The following is a 15320-nucleotide window of genomic DNA, read 5'->3' on the forward strand; positions in this document are numbered from 1 at the left end:
TCATCTGCAAATTTGCTGAGGGTGCTCTTTATTCCTTCGTCTGTCGTTGATATTCAAGCACATCCAAAGCAAGGAAATTACAATTTGTACTTTTTACGGCTGGATTAGGCATATGTAAAATCTAGTATGGACTGGTCATTTGTTTTGAGGATTTCAAGTCTAGTAATTTAGTTTTGCTTTTTCTCATGTGAATTTAGAGTATTTTCAAACTTTTAAATAGTTGTGAGTCTGAAGTATGCTTGACGTGGTGAATTTGAAAACATATACGGGCTTGTAGTGAATACATAGGATTCTCTGCCTAAAATCAATGTGTATTTCTGCTTCATTCATACAACAGTTTTACAAGTATGCACTTTTTTTTAATGAAAGAGGCAAAATGACAAAACAAATACAATATTTTGCACTTTTCAAAAATTATGAATCCTTAGTAGATACGGATCAAGATTTTCAAAGACACACAGGTTTTAAACCTCAGCTTCTTAAAAAGTAGGAAATGTATGATAAACATGCTGCACTAAAATTTTGGCAAAATACTCTGCATAGATTTTCTCAGAATTTTATTCGTTTTCTCCTTATAAAGTTCTGGGCCAATGTGATATGAGATACATGTCTTCACTTAGACTCCTTTAGACAAACTTACTCCCACTTACTACATTGTGTGAGTGAGAATGGAAGGAGTCAGAATTGGTGCAATTTACATACTGACAAGCAAGGAGGTGGTGTCAGTTTTAGAAGGTGGCCTGCTTTAACATATGCTTTCATACTCCTCCTTGATAATTTTTTTCTTATTTATTTCTTTCTGTCTTTTCTGTATGAAAATTATTGAAATGTTGACTCTGAAAGGGTGGGAACCATTTCACAGGTGCTGTATACCAAAAGAGGCACTTAAATATCTGTGAGAAGGTGACACTGAGTGAGTCATCAAGAAGGAGTCTTAAGTTGGTGTGATGTACATGTCATAAGAAGCAGCAGAAGAAACTAACTTAAAATCAGGCGTGCAGGATGAAATCCTGTCAGCTTTGTCATTAGCTTCAATGGGGACAGGATACTGTACTGGGGTCTAGATTTGAAAGTGTTCCACATGTGATTAATTCTACTTATTTTTCACCACAAATTCTTTTGTGCTGGTATATCGTAACTCTTTTATGTTGAAGAATTGAAAATTATTTCCTCGCAAGACACACTTGCAGATTTTTCTGATTCAGCTCCATGATATTTGTTGGTTTTAACTTTCTTGTGGTGATTACAGGTTGCAGTTGGCACCATGCCATTGTTTCCATGTCATGAGATAAAACAAACTAGTTATTCTGAAGTGTACATATTATGTTTAGCTTTGAAATTTCCACTGGTCTTTTCCCAAAGTTTATTTTGTTAAGTCCACCTCCCCCCAAAGAAACAAGCTCCATATTGCCTATGATGTATCTAAAGAAACAGTAAATATGTAAAAGTGATGAGAAAATCAGTAGCTTGTAAAGGTAAAACCAAGTCTCAGGTTCTGTACAAATGTCGTGTTTGTTAGGCATAACCCCCAGGGTTATTGAAGACTTTGAATTTTTGTCACTAAAATGGTCATATTATGGCATCTTTTGTATTAAACTGTGTAGTTATATAGAATGTTTTCAAAAGTATCTATTAGTATGTTATTTTTTTATTTTATTATTTACTCCTAGTTGTTTTCTTGTAAGATTTTTCTCCTAAAAGCATCAAAATGACGCTGGTTGGGAACAGGTGTCCATTGCTGTGCCCAAGACAGACTCCACTGGAAAAATCTTTTTCTGGATAGTTCATGTTGTGGCTAACACACGTTTATTTTCTGCAGATTTTCTATAGAGAAAGGAATAGCTGGTCAAGTGGCAAGAACAGGAGAAGTCCTTAACATCCATGATGCCTATGCAGATCCGCGCTTTAACAGGTAAGCTGTTACGCATGGGAGGAGAAGATAGCTCACCAAACCTTGTACTTAAATTTACTACTTAAATTTCATATTAGGATGCATTCATGGAGCTCTGATCCTCTGACGAGGAGAGAACCTGTAGATATCTATTTAAATGCTTTAGCCATTGGAGGCATTTTTAAGACAAAAATAAAAAGTATTATTTTTGTCTAATAGAAATATAATGGAGAAAAATTTATTTCTTTTTCCTGTTATGGAACTTTGCCCAGTTAGGTAGATTGTTGCTGACTTTGTTTATTAGTGTCCCTGCAATCTGATTAGTTTCAGGGGAGAAAAAAAAGTACCTAAGTACCTGAATGTATTCTTTAATTTTATGAATAAGCTGACTGTACATTTGAGGAAGTTACTAATTCTTTATCTTGCAAATGGAGATTACAGGATTAAAAAGTTCTTTCTAAATATGACACAGTAGATGGGAATATTTGAGAACTTTGGAGATGAACTTCTTGCAGGTGCTAATTAATCTGCTTTGAAAGTATTTAGTATATTGTACATCGGAATTTCTGAGAATCAAGGAATAGATATTTATTAATAATATTAACTCTCTTTCCTTTTTTGCTTTCTCTTTTGTGGCTCTCCAGAGAAGTAGACCTCTACACAGGCTACACAACCAGAAATATCCTGTGCATGCCTATTGTAAGCCGAGGAAGTGTAATAGGCGTTGTGCAGATGGTGAACAAAATAAGTGGAAGTGCCTTCTCTAAAACTGATGAGAACAACTTTAAAATGTTTGCAGTCTTTTGTGCTTTAGCCTTACACTGTGCTAATGTAAGTTTTATTAAGTTTTGTAAACTGGTGCTTATAATGGGAAGACTTAGAATCCTACCTAAGAATTTTTATGTTCCAGATTATTATTAAAGTGATTAGTAAGTCTGTTTCTTTGAATTAATGAGGAAACAGGAATCATTGAATTATTTACTGAATGATTTTATTTTAAGAGGATGATAGGGATTTATTTGATACTTTCTGAAATAGTTGTACTTTGGATATGTCAATTTCATGTAGCTAAACTGAGAGAGCAGGCTCTGAAATGGGAATGGTATCTGTCTTTTCCATTAGAAACCATGATTGTTATTTACTTTTATAAATTGAGATCACATGTTTTACAAATTTAACTAGGAGATGGCTATGTTGTCTAGTCTCTCAATTCCATATGCTTGGTATTCACAGATACCAATTTATACTTTTATATGCGTGCTGTGCTGTATACTTATAATTATACATGCTTCTAGATAAGAGTGGATAGCTATTTTTGTTTTCAAATCCTTTATCGTCACAAAAATTGCTATTCTTTTAGGAAGTGTAAACAATTTAATGATCGTTACTGTATAAGTGTAAAAATTCAATAAGTGCAATAAAAATGCAATGCCGAAGAGATGTGTTGTATGAATGGGAGATAAAATACAATGCAATGCCGGTTAAGCCTAGTGATTTGTATTAAGCCATTTTACCAACATCATGCTGTCGATATACTGGGGCAGCAAATTTTACTAACAGTTACTTAAACCAACATGACTCAAGGCAAGTAGAAAGGCCTTCATATAAATGAAACTTGGGACTATGCAGTCACTCAGCTGTGTGTGAGTTCACTCTTTTTAGATGGTGAAAGTTACCATTCAGGGCACACTACTCCAGAGGGTTATATTTACTAGTGAAATTCTTGTATCCTCAGCTCTTTACAAGCCATGCAATGTCTGCAATAGCTGTCTGAACTTCTCAATAGTTAACTGTACTTATTTTTCACAGTTATTGCATGATAGTGTAGGTATGATAAACATCTCATGTACTTTTTGCTGTGCATAAGTAGCAGTTATTGATACCAATTAATAGCTGAATTCATGCAGTCGCCCAAAATATGAATTGCATGCCCTGTTATCAGTTTTCTTTCGGGTCACATATTGCAAGGGACTGAGCTCTGTTTCTAACTCGTGAACTTTGATTCTTTTTCTTGGGAGAGCTCAGACACAATGAAAAGTCAGCCAAGGCTTAGATGTTTATCTGACTGAGTAGAATCACATATTCATAGAATCACAGAATGGTTTGGGTTGGAAAGGACCTTAGAGATCATCCAGTGCCACCCCCTGCCATGGGCAGGGACACCTCCCACTAGCCCAGGTTGCTCAAAGCCTCATCCAGCCTGGCCTTGAACCCCTCCAGGGATGGGGCATCCACAGCTGCTCTGGGCAACCCGGGCCATTGCCTCACCACCTGCACAGGGAAAATTTTTTTTTGTAATATCTGATCTAAATCTCCCCTCTTTCAGCTTATAACCACTACCCCTCATCCTATCGCTACACCCCCTGATACAGAGTCCCTCCCCATCTCTCCTGTAGCCCCCTTTCAGCACTGGAAGGCTGCTGTAAGGTCCTCCCGGAGCCTTCTCTTCTCCAGGTTGAACAACCCCAACTCTCTCAGCCTGTCATCATATGGGAGGTGCTCCAGCCCTCTGATTTTTGTGGCCCTCCTCTGCACCTGCTCCAATAGCTCCAAGTCCTCCTTACACTGGGGGCCCGGAGCTGGACGCAGTAGTCCAAGTGGAGTCTCACAAGAGCAGAGCAGGAGGATCACCTCCCCCAACCTGCTGGTCACGCTTCTTTTGATGCAGCCCAGGACACGGTTGGCTTTATGGGCTGCCAGTGCATACTGCTGTGTATGATGTACATATGATGTGATAGAAGGCCCAGTTTTCCAAAAGTACCAAATTTCATATAAACTGTTGCTTTTCTAATGTGTGAAGTTGAGCAGCCAAAAGCACTAACTTTTTTGCAGAAGTGTATTTTAAGAATAAGTGCTTGAATACAGGGAAGAAATGTTTTTTCCTTTCTTAAAATTTCACACTAATGAGTGACTTCCCTTTTTCAGATGTACCACAGAATTCGCCATTCAGAGTGTATTTACCGTGTAACGATGGAGAAGCTCTCCTACCACAGTGTTTGTACAGCAGAAGAGTGGCAAAACCTCATGCACTGTACACTGCCTCTACATATTTATAAAGAAATTGAACTGTAAGTATTTTTCTCATATAGCAACAGTTGCACCTTGTATCACTCTGTGAAAAAGGTGATTTATTTTTTTTTCTTCTTTCCTAGGTGTAGTGGAGGGTTTTGTAGGAAACACTTATATTATTGACCTACCCCAAAATCGTAGGGGTTTATCTCTGGCTTTCTTATACTTAAAGACCTGTGAAGAAAATGTATCTATCAAAGATGCAAAATAATACCGACACAGAATGGTAGCACTTTCCCTCAAGCATACGTAGCTGCAGTAGTTGCTTAATCATTAGTTTATATCTAAGGACTGTAGAGTAGAACTTTCTTTCTGATAGTCCCAAGTCACCAACATCTCGGAGCCAGAGAAGCTAAGCTGGAAGTCCTGTAGCTAAGACCAAATGCATGATCTGAGCCCCTTGCCTATGTCTTAGAATAAAAGAGCCAGCTCATTTCTGGGATTTTTTTGAGTTGTGTGGTTTCTGGTTTTGGGCTGGGGGAGGAGGGGCAGAGTTGAGGTTTGGGATTTTTTTTCTTTTTGTGTGTGTGTGTGTTTTGTGCATCTGCCTGTGTTTCTTGAAGGAGGAGAAGATGGATACAGATTTCTCAACTTCTGAAGATAATTCAGGGTTATGAATCCCAGGTGTTAGAGTTCAGAGTTGCGGCCTAAATTTGTAGGAGGGCTTCCCATCTAGCCTCTTAGGCTTTCTCTGAAATAAGTCATTTACTTTCAGCTCTAAAGGGTGTGTGCTGAAGATATACCTCTATGTGTATTTTATCAGTCAGTCCCCACTCAACACCAACACCGGGACTCATCTCATTTTTTTGTCACTGTTTCTGGGCCAGGACAATAAATTCTATGGTAGTGACCAGGTGCCTAAAGTCAAAACTCTGTGATTTTGAGTCACAAAATCTAAGTTGTCTTTGTAAACCTCATCTCCACAGCTTGCTCGCTTCTCTCAGGTGCGGAGCATCGTGGTTGTGAGCGAGCAAGGCATGCGAGCGTATGCTTAAAGTTCATTACAGGATGAAGTGATTTGCTTGAAAGCCTCAGTATTAGCAGCTTGCAGGATTATACCCTAATAGAAGCTTATTCTTTGCAATGCAATTTCTTCTGCATTGTTAGATGATATTATATAACCCACCTCCTCAGCAGAAATGACTTTTACTTGCCAAGATGACAGGTTTCACTCTAAATTACATTAACATCCTTTAGTTTGAGCAACCTGAATACACTTAACTGTTTTCCAGACGATTCAGCTGCCTTCAGCTCTCTTGCACCTGCGGTGTTGCTCAGCACGGCACGTCTGTGCAAGCATTTAGCTGGGTTCGATGGAAAGTAAATAGAAGACTTGCAGCACAGCAGGTGCATGGAAAGGGGTTAATTAATAATCGAAGGACAAACAGTACGGCTGAGCGGGTCCCTAATGTCAGGCCTAAGTGTTGATATTGGGAGAGGGGAAAAGTCCTCAGCTAATGAAACATAAAAATGCAGTATTAAATTTTTGGTTTTTGAAGTTTGGGCTTAATTTCTGTTAGCCAGTAATTAATTTTTTTTCCTCTATCAAAACTAGAGTGAGTGTTACAGAATTTGTGACAGATATGACTGGGAAAAAAGCCAGTAAATATATTATTAGAGACACCGTCTTTACAATCCCTGGGAGGAAAGTCTGAAATAGTTTAGGAGAGCCTGTAAAGCTCTCATCATCCCTATAAACCAAAGATTTTTGCACATTACTTAAGCAATGAATCCTTAAATAAAGATTTATGTTTCTATTAACTAAACAAAGCCAAAGGCTAACAGTTGGACTCGATGATCTTAAGGGTCTTTTCCAACCTAAATGATTCTACGGTTCTATGAGCATAGTTCCATTGACCTTAGCGGAAATCTATTCTGTTACATTGCTGGAAGATATAGCCTGTAAAGTCAGTTTTGTGGGTGTATTCAGAAACAAGTGAATGCTGTTGGATATACATTACCTAGTCATTTTCATTTGCTTTTAGTAAGAACGAAAGGGTGTTTGTCCTCACTACGATGAAACTTTCTTCTTAGATACCACTTTGATATCAGTCCATATGAGGATGTCTGGCCTGCCATTTTTGTCTACATGGTTCACCAGTCCTGTGGGACAGCCTGGTATGAAGTACATGATTTATTGCTTTAATTCTGTTATTTATGCGTTTATTTATTTGGAAAATTTGATGTAATTATTTTCTAGTTCAAGGTGTTATTTTCTTTGGAGTGCATTGACTATGTTTGGTCTGTACAGCACTGTATAGGCAGGCTGGATTTCTTGGCCCAGCCTCTTGGTCTTCAGTTAATAAAATTTGGGAACTTCCAGATAAAATAACTCATGATATCATCCAAACCGTTGTCCTTCCAATGTGTAGAACTATTGTTTGTTTCTGAGATGAGATGGCTTATCAGACAGAAGGTGGAAAATATATTAAAGGCGCTCTTGCCAAAAAGGAGAGAAGGTCCATGAATGCTGATTTTTCAAATAATGCTGAAATTAATATACTATATGGTTAAAAAAATCCAAGGTTAGATCTTATTTTGCTAAATAAGTTATCAGCATCGTTGTCCAATGATTATGTAAGTGAATGATTTGCAGATGAAGTGGTTCATTTGTTGTACTTTCAGTGTCCGTTATCATGACTGAGATCAGTAGTCTCTTAGCTAATTATGTCCCATTGCTGAAAGAAAGGAACTGCTCCAAATTATGGAAAAAATCTACAGATGAGTAATTGAAAGTATTTCCGTGCAAAAACGAGCAACATTTGGGAAACATTTGCTGGTGACTGTTTGATCTTAGTAACTGCATGGATCACCATGCCCTCAAAGCATTCAGTCAAACCTGAGGGTCTTTCACGTGTCTTATTCATTTCTGCAAAGTGGGTGGCTGTTCTAAATACAGTTCACTGCTCGGTGTGATGAGCTTGTTTCTGTTCCTGACTGAATGGCTGTGGATGCAGGACTGGCGTTCAAATTTCCAGCTAAGTTCTCTTCTTTTCCCTCTCTGTCCCCCAGTCTCTTGCTTTCAATGTGTAACTTTAAGGGGAAAGAATTGATATCTACTTGATGTTTGTCAAATGAGTCTCAGCTTTAACGCGTAAAGTTAAATAAACAAAATATTTGAAAAGGAGGCTCTTGAGACTGGACTGTTTAATTTATGAAAGAACAAAACTTCTCAACCCTCCGAAACAAGTACAGCTATTTTGAGACTAAAATTTTATTTTAAAATATTGAGGAGTAAGGTTGTGCCTTTAAGTATACAGCGATGTAATGTATAACTGTCCTGTCCAGGGAGGATTTTGGAGAAAAATTTGTGATACTCGCTACATTTTCTTTGCTCTTAGGAAGAAATAATCTTTTACTGCTTTAATCAAGTATACAGATCACAGCAATGGAGGAAGTAATAATATTCTATGTTGAGCTGTCATTGATAATGTTTTTCCCTTTGGCTACAACTGTGCTATCCTGTAGTAACCATTGACTTGATATTGGATGTAGATGGAAATGGCTGTTGTGATACTCTGAATTATGATGTACTGTTTTAAACAGTACTTCTAACAATTCTTCTACAGCTGTCTGACATAACTCTCCAGAATTAAAAAAGAAACCCTAAAGCTTTTTTGAAATACAAGATGCTTCAGTTTTTACTAATGTCAGACTAAGGCTAAGAAGAATAATTACCTTTACTGAGCACACAGCCTTGGAAATATGTTTTTTTATCTAATTGGCTCCATAAAGTAGATGTGTTTACATCTTTACGTGTAGAGCGGAGACATTCAGCTTTGTTTTCTAAGCCCACATATACTGCAGAACTAGAACATTAATATCAGTTCCCTGAGGTACCCAAGTAATTATCAAAATATGGAACCTAAAAAAAACCCAAAACAAACAAACAAACAAGCAAACAGAAAAACACAAAACAAAAAAACCCCACGGCAATGGGAAAAAAGGAGAATAAAGGAAAACTGCTTTGTATATGAGGGGAAAAAATCAGTGACTTGGGACTCTGGCATCTTCAGTTTGGTTCTGGGTGCTAGTGTAATATTCCCTTTTCACCCAGAGCAGTACCAGATTAGGTACTTCAGAAAATATTACCTGAGACCTAATCATTGTCTGAATTTCCCATCTGTAAAAAAAAAAAAAAAAAAATAAAAAAAAAAAAAAGTATTCAGCTTTCCTTTCAAAGGAGCAATGGTAGATAAAGTCTATTAAAGACTGGGCAGAGCTCTCTCAGAGGTGTTTTTGATGAGCACATAAGCCAAACATAACAATGACTTTATTACTGCTTTTTATTATTACCTTAGTGAAAATACTCTTGATTATGAATTCATTTGGCTTGTCTGTATTAATAGCAAAAATATATAAAAAAAATCTTTAAGAAATAATCTCATAAATGCTATAGATTTGAGGCATTTTCATGACAGACCAGCAATTATTTAACAACATATTGTCTGGTGAAAAATGAAGAAGCAGTGAAATGTGAATTTCTGTTCATTTGGCCAAACTGAAAAAAAAAAAAAAATCTTAGTCTTGGAAAAAGTAAAATCTTCTTTTCACAATGTCAATATGGAGTATCTCAAGCTTTTTTCTTCAAAACAGCTTACGCATTTGGCATTTGACTGAAACCTTAATTTAAGCAGGATTATTTTTTTCTGTGGCATTTGCTTAAAAATCCCTAATTTTCTGTTTTGATCACAAATTATGTTTTCAAACTGTCCATTAGATGCAAAGTTTCACTATTTGTCAGTCTGAATAGATAATGATTTAAAGAAATGACACTTCAAGTTTCTGGGAGCAGAGAAGGTTATGCAGTTGTATTGCCTGAGCTGGGGTAGCTTGATTTATGTTCCAGAAGTGTACAGATTAAACTAAGAGCATTGTCAGATATCCATGCTTCTTTGTCCTTGCCAAAAATTGAATAACTCTGGTAATGAATGAGTCATCGGCAATGAGAGTTAATCCTAGCAAGAAAAGTAAATCAAAGAGCATCTTTTCTCCTTTGTTGGTTATTTTTCCCGTTCTTATTTCTTGTCTCTGACTACATTATTTTCTTTCTAGCTTTGAGCTTGAAAAGCTATGCCGATTTACCATGTCTGTAAAGAAGAATTATCGCCGTGTGCCCTACCACAACTGGAAGCATGCCGTTACCGTTGCACATTGCATGTATGCCATACTTCAGAACAACCAGGGGCTTTTCACTGATCTAGAGGTAGGTGAGATGATTGTATCAGTGACTAGACCTCATTGGAGGTATGAGCCATCCTGGAAGTACATTTTCTGTGCTAGAGTTTTGCTGTCATCTTGGACAGAGATCCCCACAGAGGAATTGGTGTGAGTAGAAAGTTTGAGGAAGGAGAGCCATTCAGATTCCTAATCCTAGTGTTTCCTTCCCATTTTTCACTTCTGCCCGTTGAAAAAAAGCAGTAGCACGTTTGCTAAAATCCGTGTCCACATTTCGAGGTTCTCCCTGCTCACTTACAGCTACAGTCTTTATTTTAATTATTTAATTAACTGTCAGATCTGTACCGAGGAGAGTGAAACACCCTGGATCTTGAATTCTGTGAGGTCTGGGAGACCTGAATAGGAGGACAGAGGAGAAGATGGTTGACTTACGTGAGTAAAGGAGAAGAGTAAAAAGGATGGAAGGAAAACAGTTGTCCACATGTGCTAATTCACTGGTTGACTTTTATTATACAACCGTTTTCTTTGCATGTGTGTACATGTTTTAAGGATAAATGAATGGTGTTTGAGAAACTCAGGGAAGAAAATACTTTTAATAGATTACTAACTGGAAAAGTTATAATAATAAAATGGAAGGCTTAGAGTGGTTAAATGTTAATATACATGATGAAGAACTGCCCCTTCTTTTTATATGAGTTACGGGAGGTGCAACTGGGAGTGCTGTCTATTATTAATACAACCTGAAACTTCTGACTGGGAGAATGTGTTTTCAGTTGTATCTTTGCCAAATATTGGCCATTTGAGCTGTAACTTTCCAAGCTCTGTGTCTTCCTCAAACTGGCTCATTTGGGGAAATTGCAGACGAAATTGTTTGGCTCTTTTAAAGAGAGGTGCTAGGAGAAAGCAAGTTTTTGTTCAGTATATAGGAGTAAAATAAAATTTGGTGATCTTTCCTTTGAAAAGGTCTAGTTTATTCTGCTGTAAAGCAGGGACTTGAAAATTAACACTGAAGTAGGAAAGTGACATTTGCTAGGCATGTGCTGAAAGTCGGCAAAGCTATACAGGTTTGAACAAATCAGTATCCCTTTAACAATAAAAAAAATCTGTGGATTGCAGCCTCAGGGAATAGATAAAGTGCTGATAACGTTCAGTACTAACCAAATAGTAAGCCCCATCATTTTTGAGACAGAATAAGAAATACAGGGAGAGCAGGAGAGGCAGCGGTTAAGAGAGGTGGAAAGAGTCTTTGTTCTCTGACGAACTCCAGCCAGCTGTTACCTGTTTGAATGCCTTATCCCAGTCTGTGTTCCAGCTCTTTCTAGCGGTCTCCTTTCTTGAGACTGGAGATGAATCCAACAAGAGTGCAGGAAACTGCTGAAGGAGAGTTTGGGGAACTAAGATGGGCTGGTCTCTGGTGAGGAATGATGATGTGAACCTCGACAGGGTTCCCTCGATGGGGAGAGAAGTGTGAAACACTGGAAAGGGGACCCTGATCTAGAGACAAATAGATCCAGCAGTTGGGAGCGGTCAAAGAGTTGGGATCCAAGCAGGGACGAGGTGAAGAGCACGGGAATTAGGCATTGTATAATCCTTAAGAATGGAAACACGAGTGACTTCCTGGGACATGGAGACTGGGACAGGCTAGACAAAGAGAACCATTTGGTACAAGGGACAGGCTGATGAGAATTGTAAGACTGGAAAAAACACAGGTTGTAACTAGGAGAATTAAACTTGTTGGGGAAGGATAGAAAAGCTTGTGCCCACTAGATCTAACATGTAGCACAAAGGATTCCGAGACTCATCTTTCTTTTGCTGTCAGAGACTGTTTCTCAAGTCTATTGGTTACCCATCTTGCCCCTCCTGATAGTAGTGAAAAGAGGATAGCAGCTTCCTGCAGCTGATACTGCACAACTTCAAGTAAAATAGGTGTGTGTTATATTCCTAAGGATTCTGCTTCTGCTAAGGATCTGTGCGAACGTGTGTTGTTGCATTGTCCATTTTATTATATGCTTTTTAAAAATGCGCGTCACAAGATGCAATACTGAAAAGACATAATTAAAAAAATAAAACTGAAGGATTTAAAATGGGAGTGAAGTTCTTGAAATAAGAAACACAATTAGGGTTGCTGCAGTCTCAATTCTGCGCATTTTATCTTTGTGATAAAATCTTTAGTTGCATAGTTTGCTATTTTTCTACAGAATCATGTGCCTCAATACAGTATATAGGTTGGATGTTGCTCAGTTAATAGGTGGTTAATCAGTATTGGTTTTCTGCTTAGTTTTGTAGCCTTATCCTTATTTACTGAATGCACATCAGAACCAACTATAAGACAGAGCTGTTAAGTCTACAAAGACATTTTCATGATACTTTATGCTGACAGTGCCTGCCTTGCAAACATTAATGAACGTGTTTTCAAAACACACCCGCTATGTGAAAAAGTTTTGCAAGTGTTCACATAGTTTGTGGGCTGAAATATATTTCAGGGACTCCGTTTCTTTGGGTTATTAGCAGTTAATGAAATAATTAAAAAATAAAGTTCCAGTCTTTCTTTGTTTCCCATTGCCATTGTCCAGTGTTTCTGTGGCTCACATTAGTGAGCTCCTAGGAAGAGTTTCACCTAGGAGACTGGGTCTGTGTCTTTGAGGAATGTTGCAGAGGCAGGGTTACTTCGGAATTTTGTACAGCTGCCTTGATCAGGAAATCATACAGCTTATATATTTCCTCTCCCTCAATAACTGCAATTTTTATTTTTTAGTAAGGATTCAGTGGATGACCAGACTATCTGTTAAAAACTCAGATTTCTTCCTGAAGCAGAATCACTCTAATAGCATGTGCTTGTGCAACAATGCTTTTTTAATTCATAATACGTAAAATGTTTGAATTATGATTGGACTGAGAATTTTAATTCAGCACATCCTCACATTCGTGTTTCTCGCAATTTTAAGGACGTTTCTCCATGTGCTTTTTGAAGGCAGTGTAAGCATAGTGCAACTTTTACAGTATTTTGGGAAAAGAGTGACATCTAGGGGCAAGAAATACATCTTTTCATCTTTATCTCAATTTTTTTTGTAGCGAAAAGGTCTTTTAGTTGCATGCTTATGTCATGACCTGGATCACAGAGGTTACAGCAACAGCTATCTTCAGAAATTCGATCACCCTTTAGCTGCTCTCTATTCCACGTCAACGATGGAACAGCACCACTTCTCGCAGACGGTGTCCATCCTGCAGGTAGGATTATTGAAATTGCATCTTCTGTGCAGTGGAGTCCAGTGGTGGAAATAGGAGTCACATCATTACCCTGTAGATTTTCCGAAGCATGCCTAATTTAATTTCTGGATTCTTGTGCTCATTTAGAAGTGTGGATGATTTATTACAGCAAGCTAGGTTCCACAATGAGCAACCCAAGTATTCAATACTATTGCAAAACATATCTTTCCCAAAATCTTGATATTATAAAAAATATTGTGTGTTTGAAGGTCTTTACTTACGGCCTTGGAGCTTTTGGTTTCTGGGTCAATGAGGGTTTTTCCTATGGCCATATGGAATGGGAACTTTGAAAATGAAAAAATCAGTTTCTCAGATATTTCTGCCATAATGTACTTCAACAAAATCTTTAACCATCCTGAAATTCTGAATATAAACTCAAGCACTGGCTAAAGTTTGTATGAGGAGCTTGAAAACCTGCTGTAATAAATTCTGTGGACACAAAATGTGCGGCATGAAGGAGGAAATGTTAATTTTGCACGCATGAAAAGTTTAAAACTCATTCATTATGTTATCGTGTGTTGTTTTGTTATTCAGCAGTTTGAAATAAAAAACAAACCTGAGTAAGGCAGTACTTTGGGAAGGAGAGTTCCTAAGATGAGGTAATGTCTCTGTATGTTTAATGAAAAGGAAACTAAGAAAGCATGTAGGCACATTTTGGGAAATCCAAGTGTGCTACTGACACACAGATACTTTCTCATCAGTGAAAATTTTTTTCATGCTCGATTAGAGGAGTGAGAACTCTCACCTGTGAAACCTCTGCTAGTCCATAGCGTACTTGCGCTCACTGGTTTTAGTTTACTATGCCACACGCTCGATGCACAGCTTCTTTCTGGTCTTTCAGGAGGAAGATATTTATTTTCTTAAATACCTAATCACCTTTTAGGAAAAATAACATGTTCTGTATTGTATTCAGAAGTACATCTTGTGATTGTGGTTTTAGGTGTCATAGACATTTCATCAGAGAATGGAAGCTTTCTCTCTGAATGCTCCTCCATGTAGGAGGATGTAATTGTATCCTTCAGTGGTGGTGTGACATGAGATTCTTAGTATTCATTCTTCATGTGCACAGTGAGCAAGTTCCTCAGTTGTTAACACTTCTCTGTCCCACTGTGACTACAGGAAGCGGACTTCAGTCGTTCTTCAAAAACCATTTTGTGTTTTTCCTGGAGAAATATTTTACTTGCTGAAAGTCCTATTTACCAAGAAGGCAAGGAACCCTTTTGCTTCCCTGCTACCTCCTAGCCTCGGCCATCAGTGTGAGCGAGGACAGAGAGAGAGGTGGTGAGGGCTGTAGAATGGGTTCATTGGTGCCTTTCATTGGTTCAGTGGGTGCCTACCCAAGAGCCCATGGGTGGTGACTATCAGCAAAGGCAGATTAGAGGAGCCTTTTGCACTTGCTGGTTTTTGTTTCAGTCAAAAAGCCTTACTGAATTCCTGGACTGGTACCAAAAGAAAAAAAAAAAAAACAAAAAAAACAAAAAACAAAACCAAAAAAACCCCAATGATACCCAACAAACCACCAAATCCTTTTAGGATTTATCTCAATTAGTTTTAATTTTGTGTTAGTAACCTGCGGTACTTTTCACGTCTTGAAACTTTATAACTGCTTTGCTTAGCCACTTGCAGTTCTGGTGTCCGGCATACTTATGCATACAGAGGATTCCATTCACTAGCTTTAGCTCAGCAGGGAAAGAATAAAATCTTAGGAGCTGTACTTCGTGTGTACTACTCAAAAGCCTAAGTGGCATACTCAGAAGTGGCAGCGTCCTTCAGTACTTAAAGGGATCATTGGTTTTTTTATCTTGCAGTGGTCTTCTTGATAGTTCAGCATCTAGAGCATAAAGGTGATGGCTCCAAATCTAGAATAATTTAAATATTAGTACAAATAGCATGTTCTCATGGAGTAGGCAGCATG

The 15320-nt window shown here is 37.9% G+C and overlaps 1 protein-coding gene across 1 annotated transcript in view; it reads left to right on the forward strand.

Annotated features, from left to right (window-relative positions):
- Positions 1 to 1819: 1819 nt before the first annotated feature.
- PDE10A (phosphodiesterase 10A) overlaps positions 1820 to 15320 on the forward strand; it is a gene marked incomplete at its 5' end in the record, with an annotated part of 29580 nt that continues 16079 nt past the window's right edge. Inside the window, 6 exons of the mRNA XM_010077390.1 lie at positions 1820 to 1912; positions 2536 to 2722; positions 4817 to 4959; positions 6995 to 7078; positions 10016 to 10166; positions 13211 to 13366. Of these exons, the coding sequence (XP_010075692.1) occupies positions 1820 to 1912; positions 2536 to 2722; positions 4817 to 4959; positions 6995 to 7078; positions 10016 to 10166; positions 13211 to 13366 (814 nt within the window). The remainder of the gene's footprint in view (positions 1913 to 2535; positions 2723 to 4816; positions 4960 to 6994; positions 7079 to 10015; positions 10167 to 13210; positions 13367 to 15320) is intronic.

This window comes from Pterocles gutturalis, unplaced genomic scaffold (genome assembly GCF_000699245.1).
Source record: "Pterocles gutturalis isolate BGI_N339 unplaced genomic scaffold, ASM69924v1 scaffold41278, whole genome shotgun sequence".
Taxonomy (NCBI): domain Eukaryota; kingdom Metazoa; phylum Chordata; class Aves; order Pterocliformes; family Pteroclidae; genus Pterocles; species Pterocles gutturalis.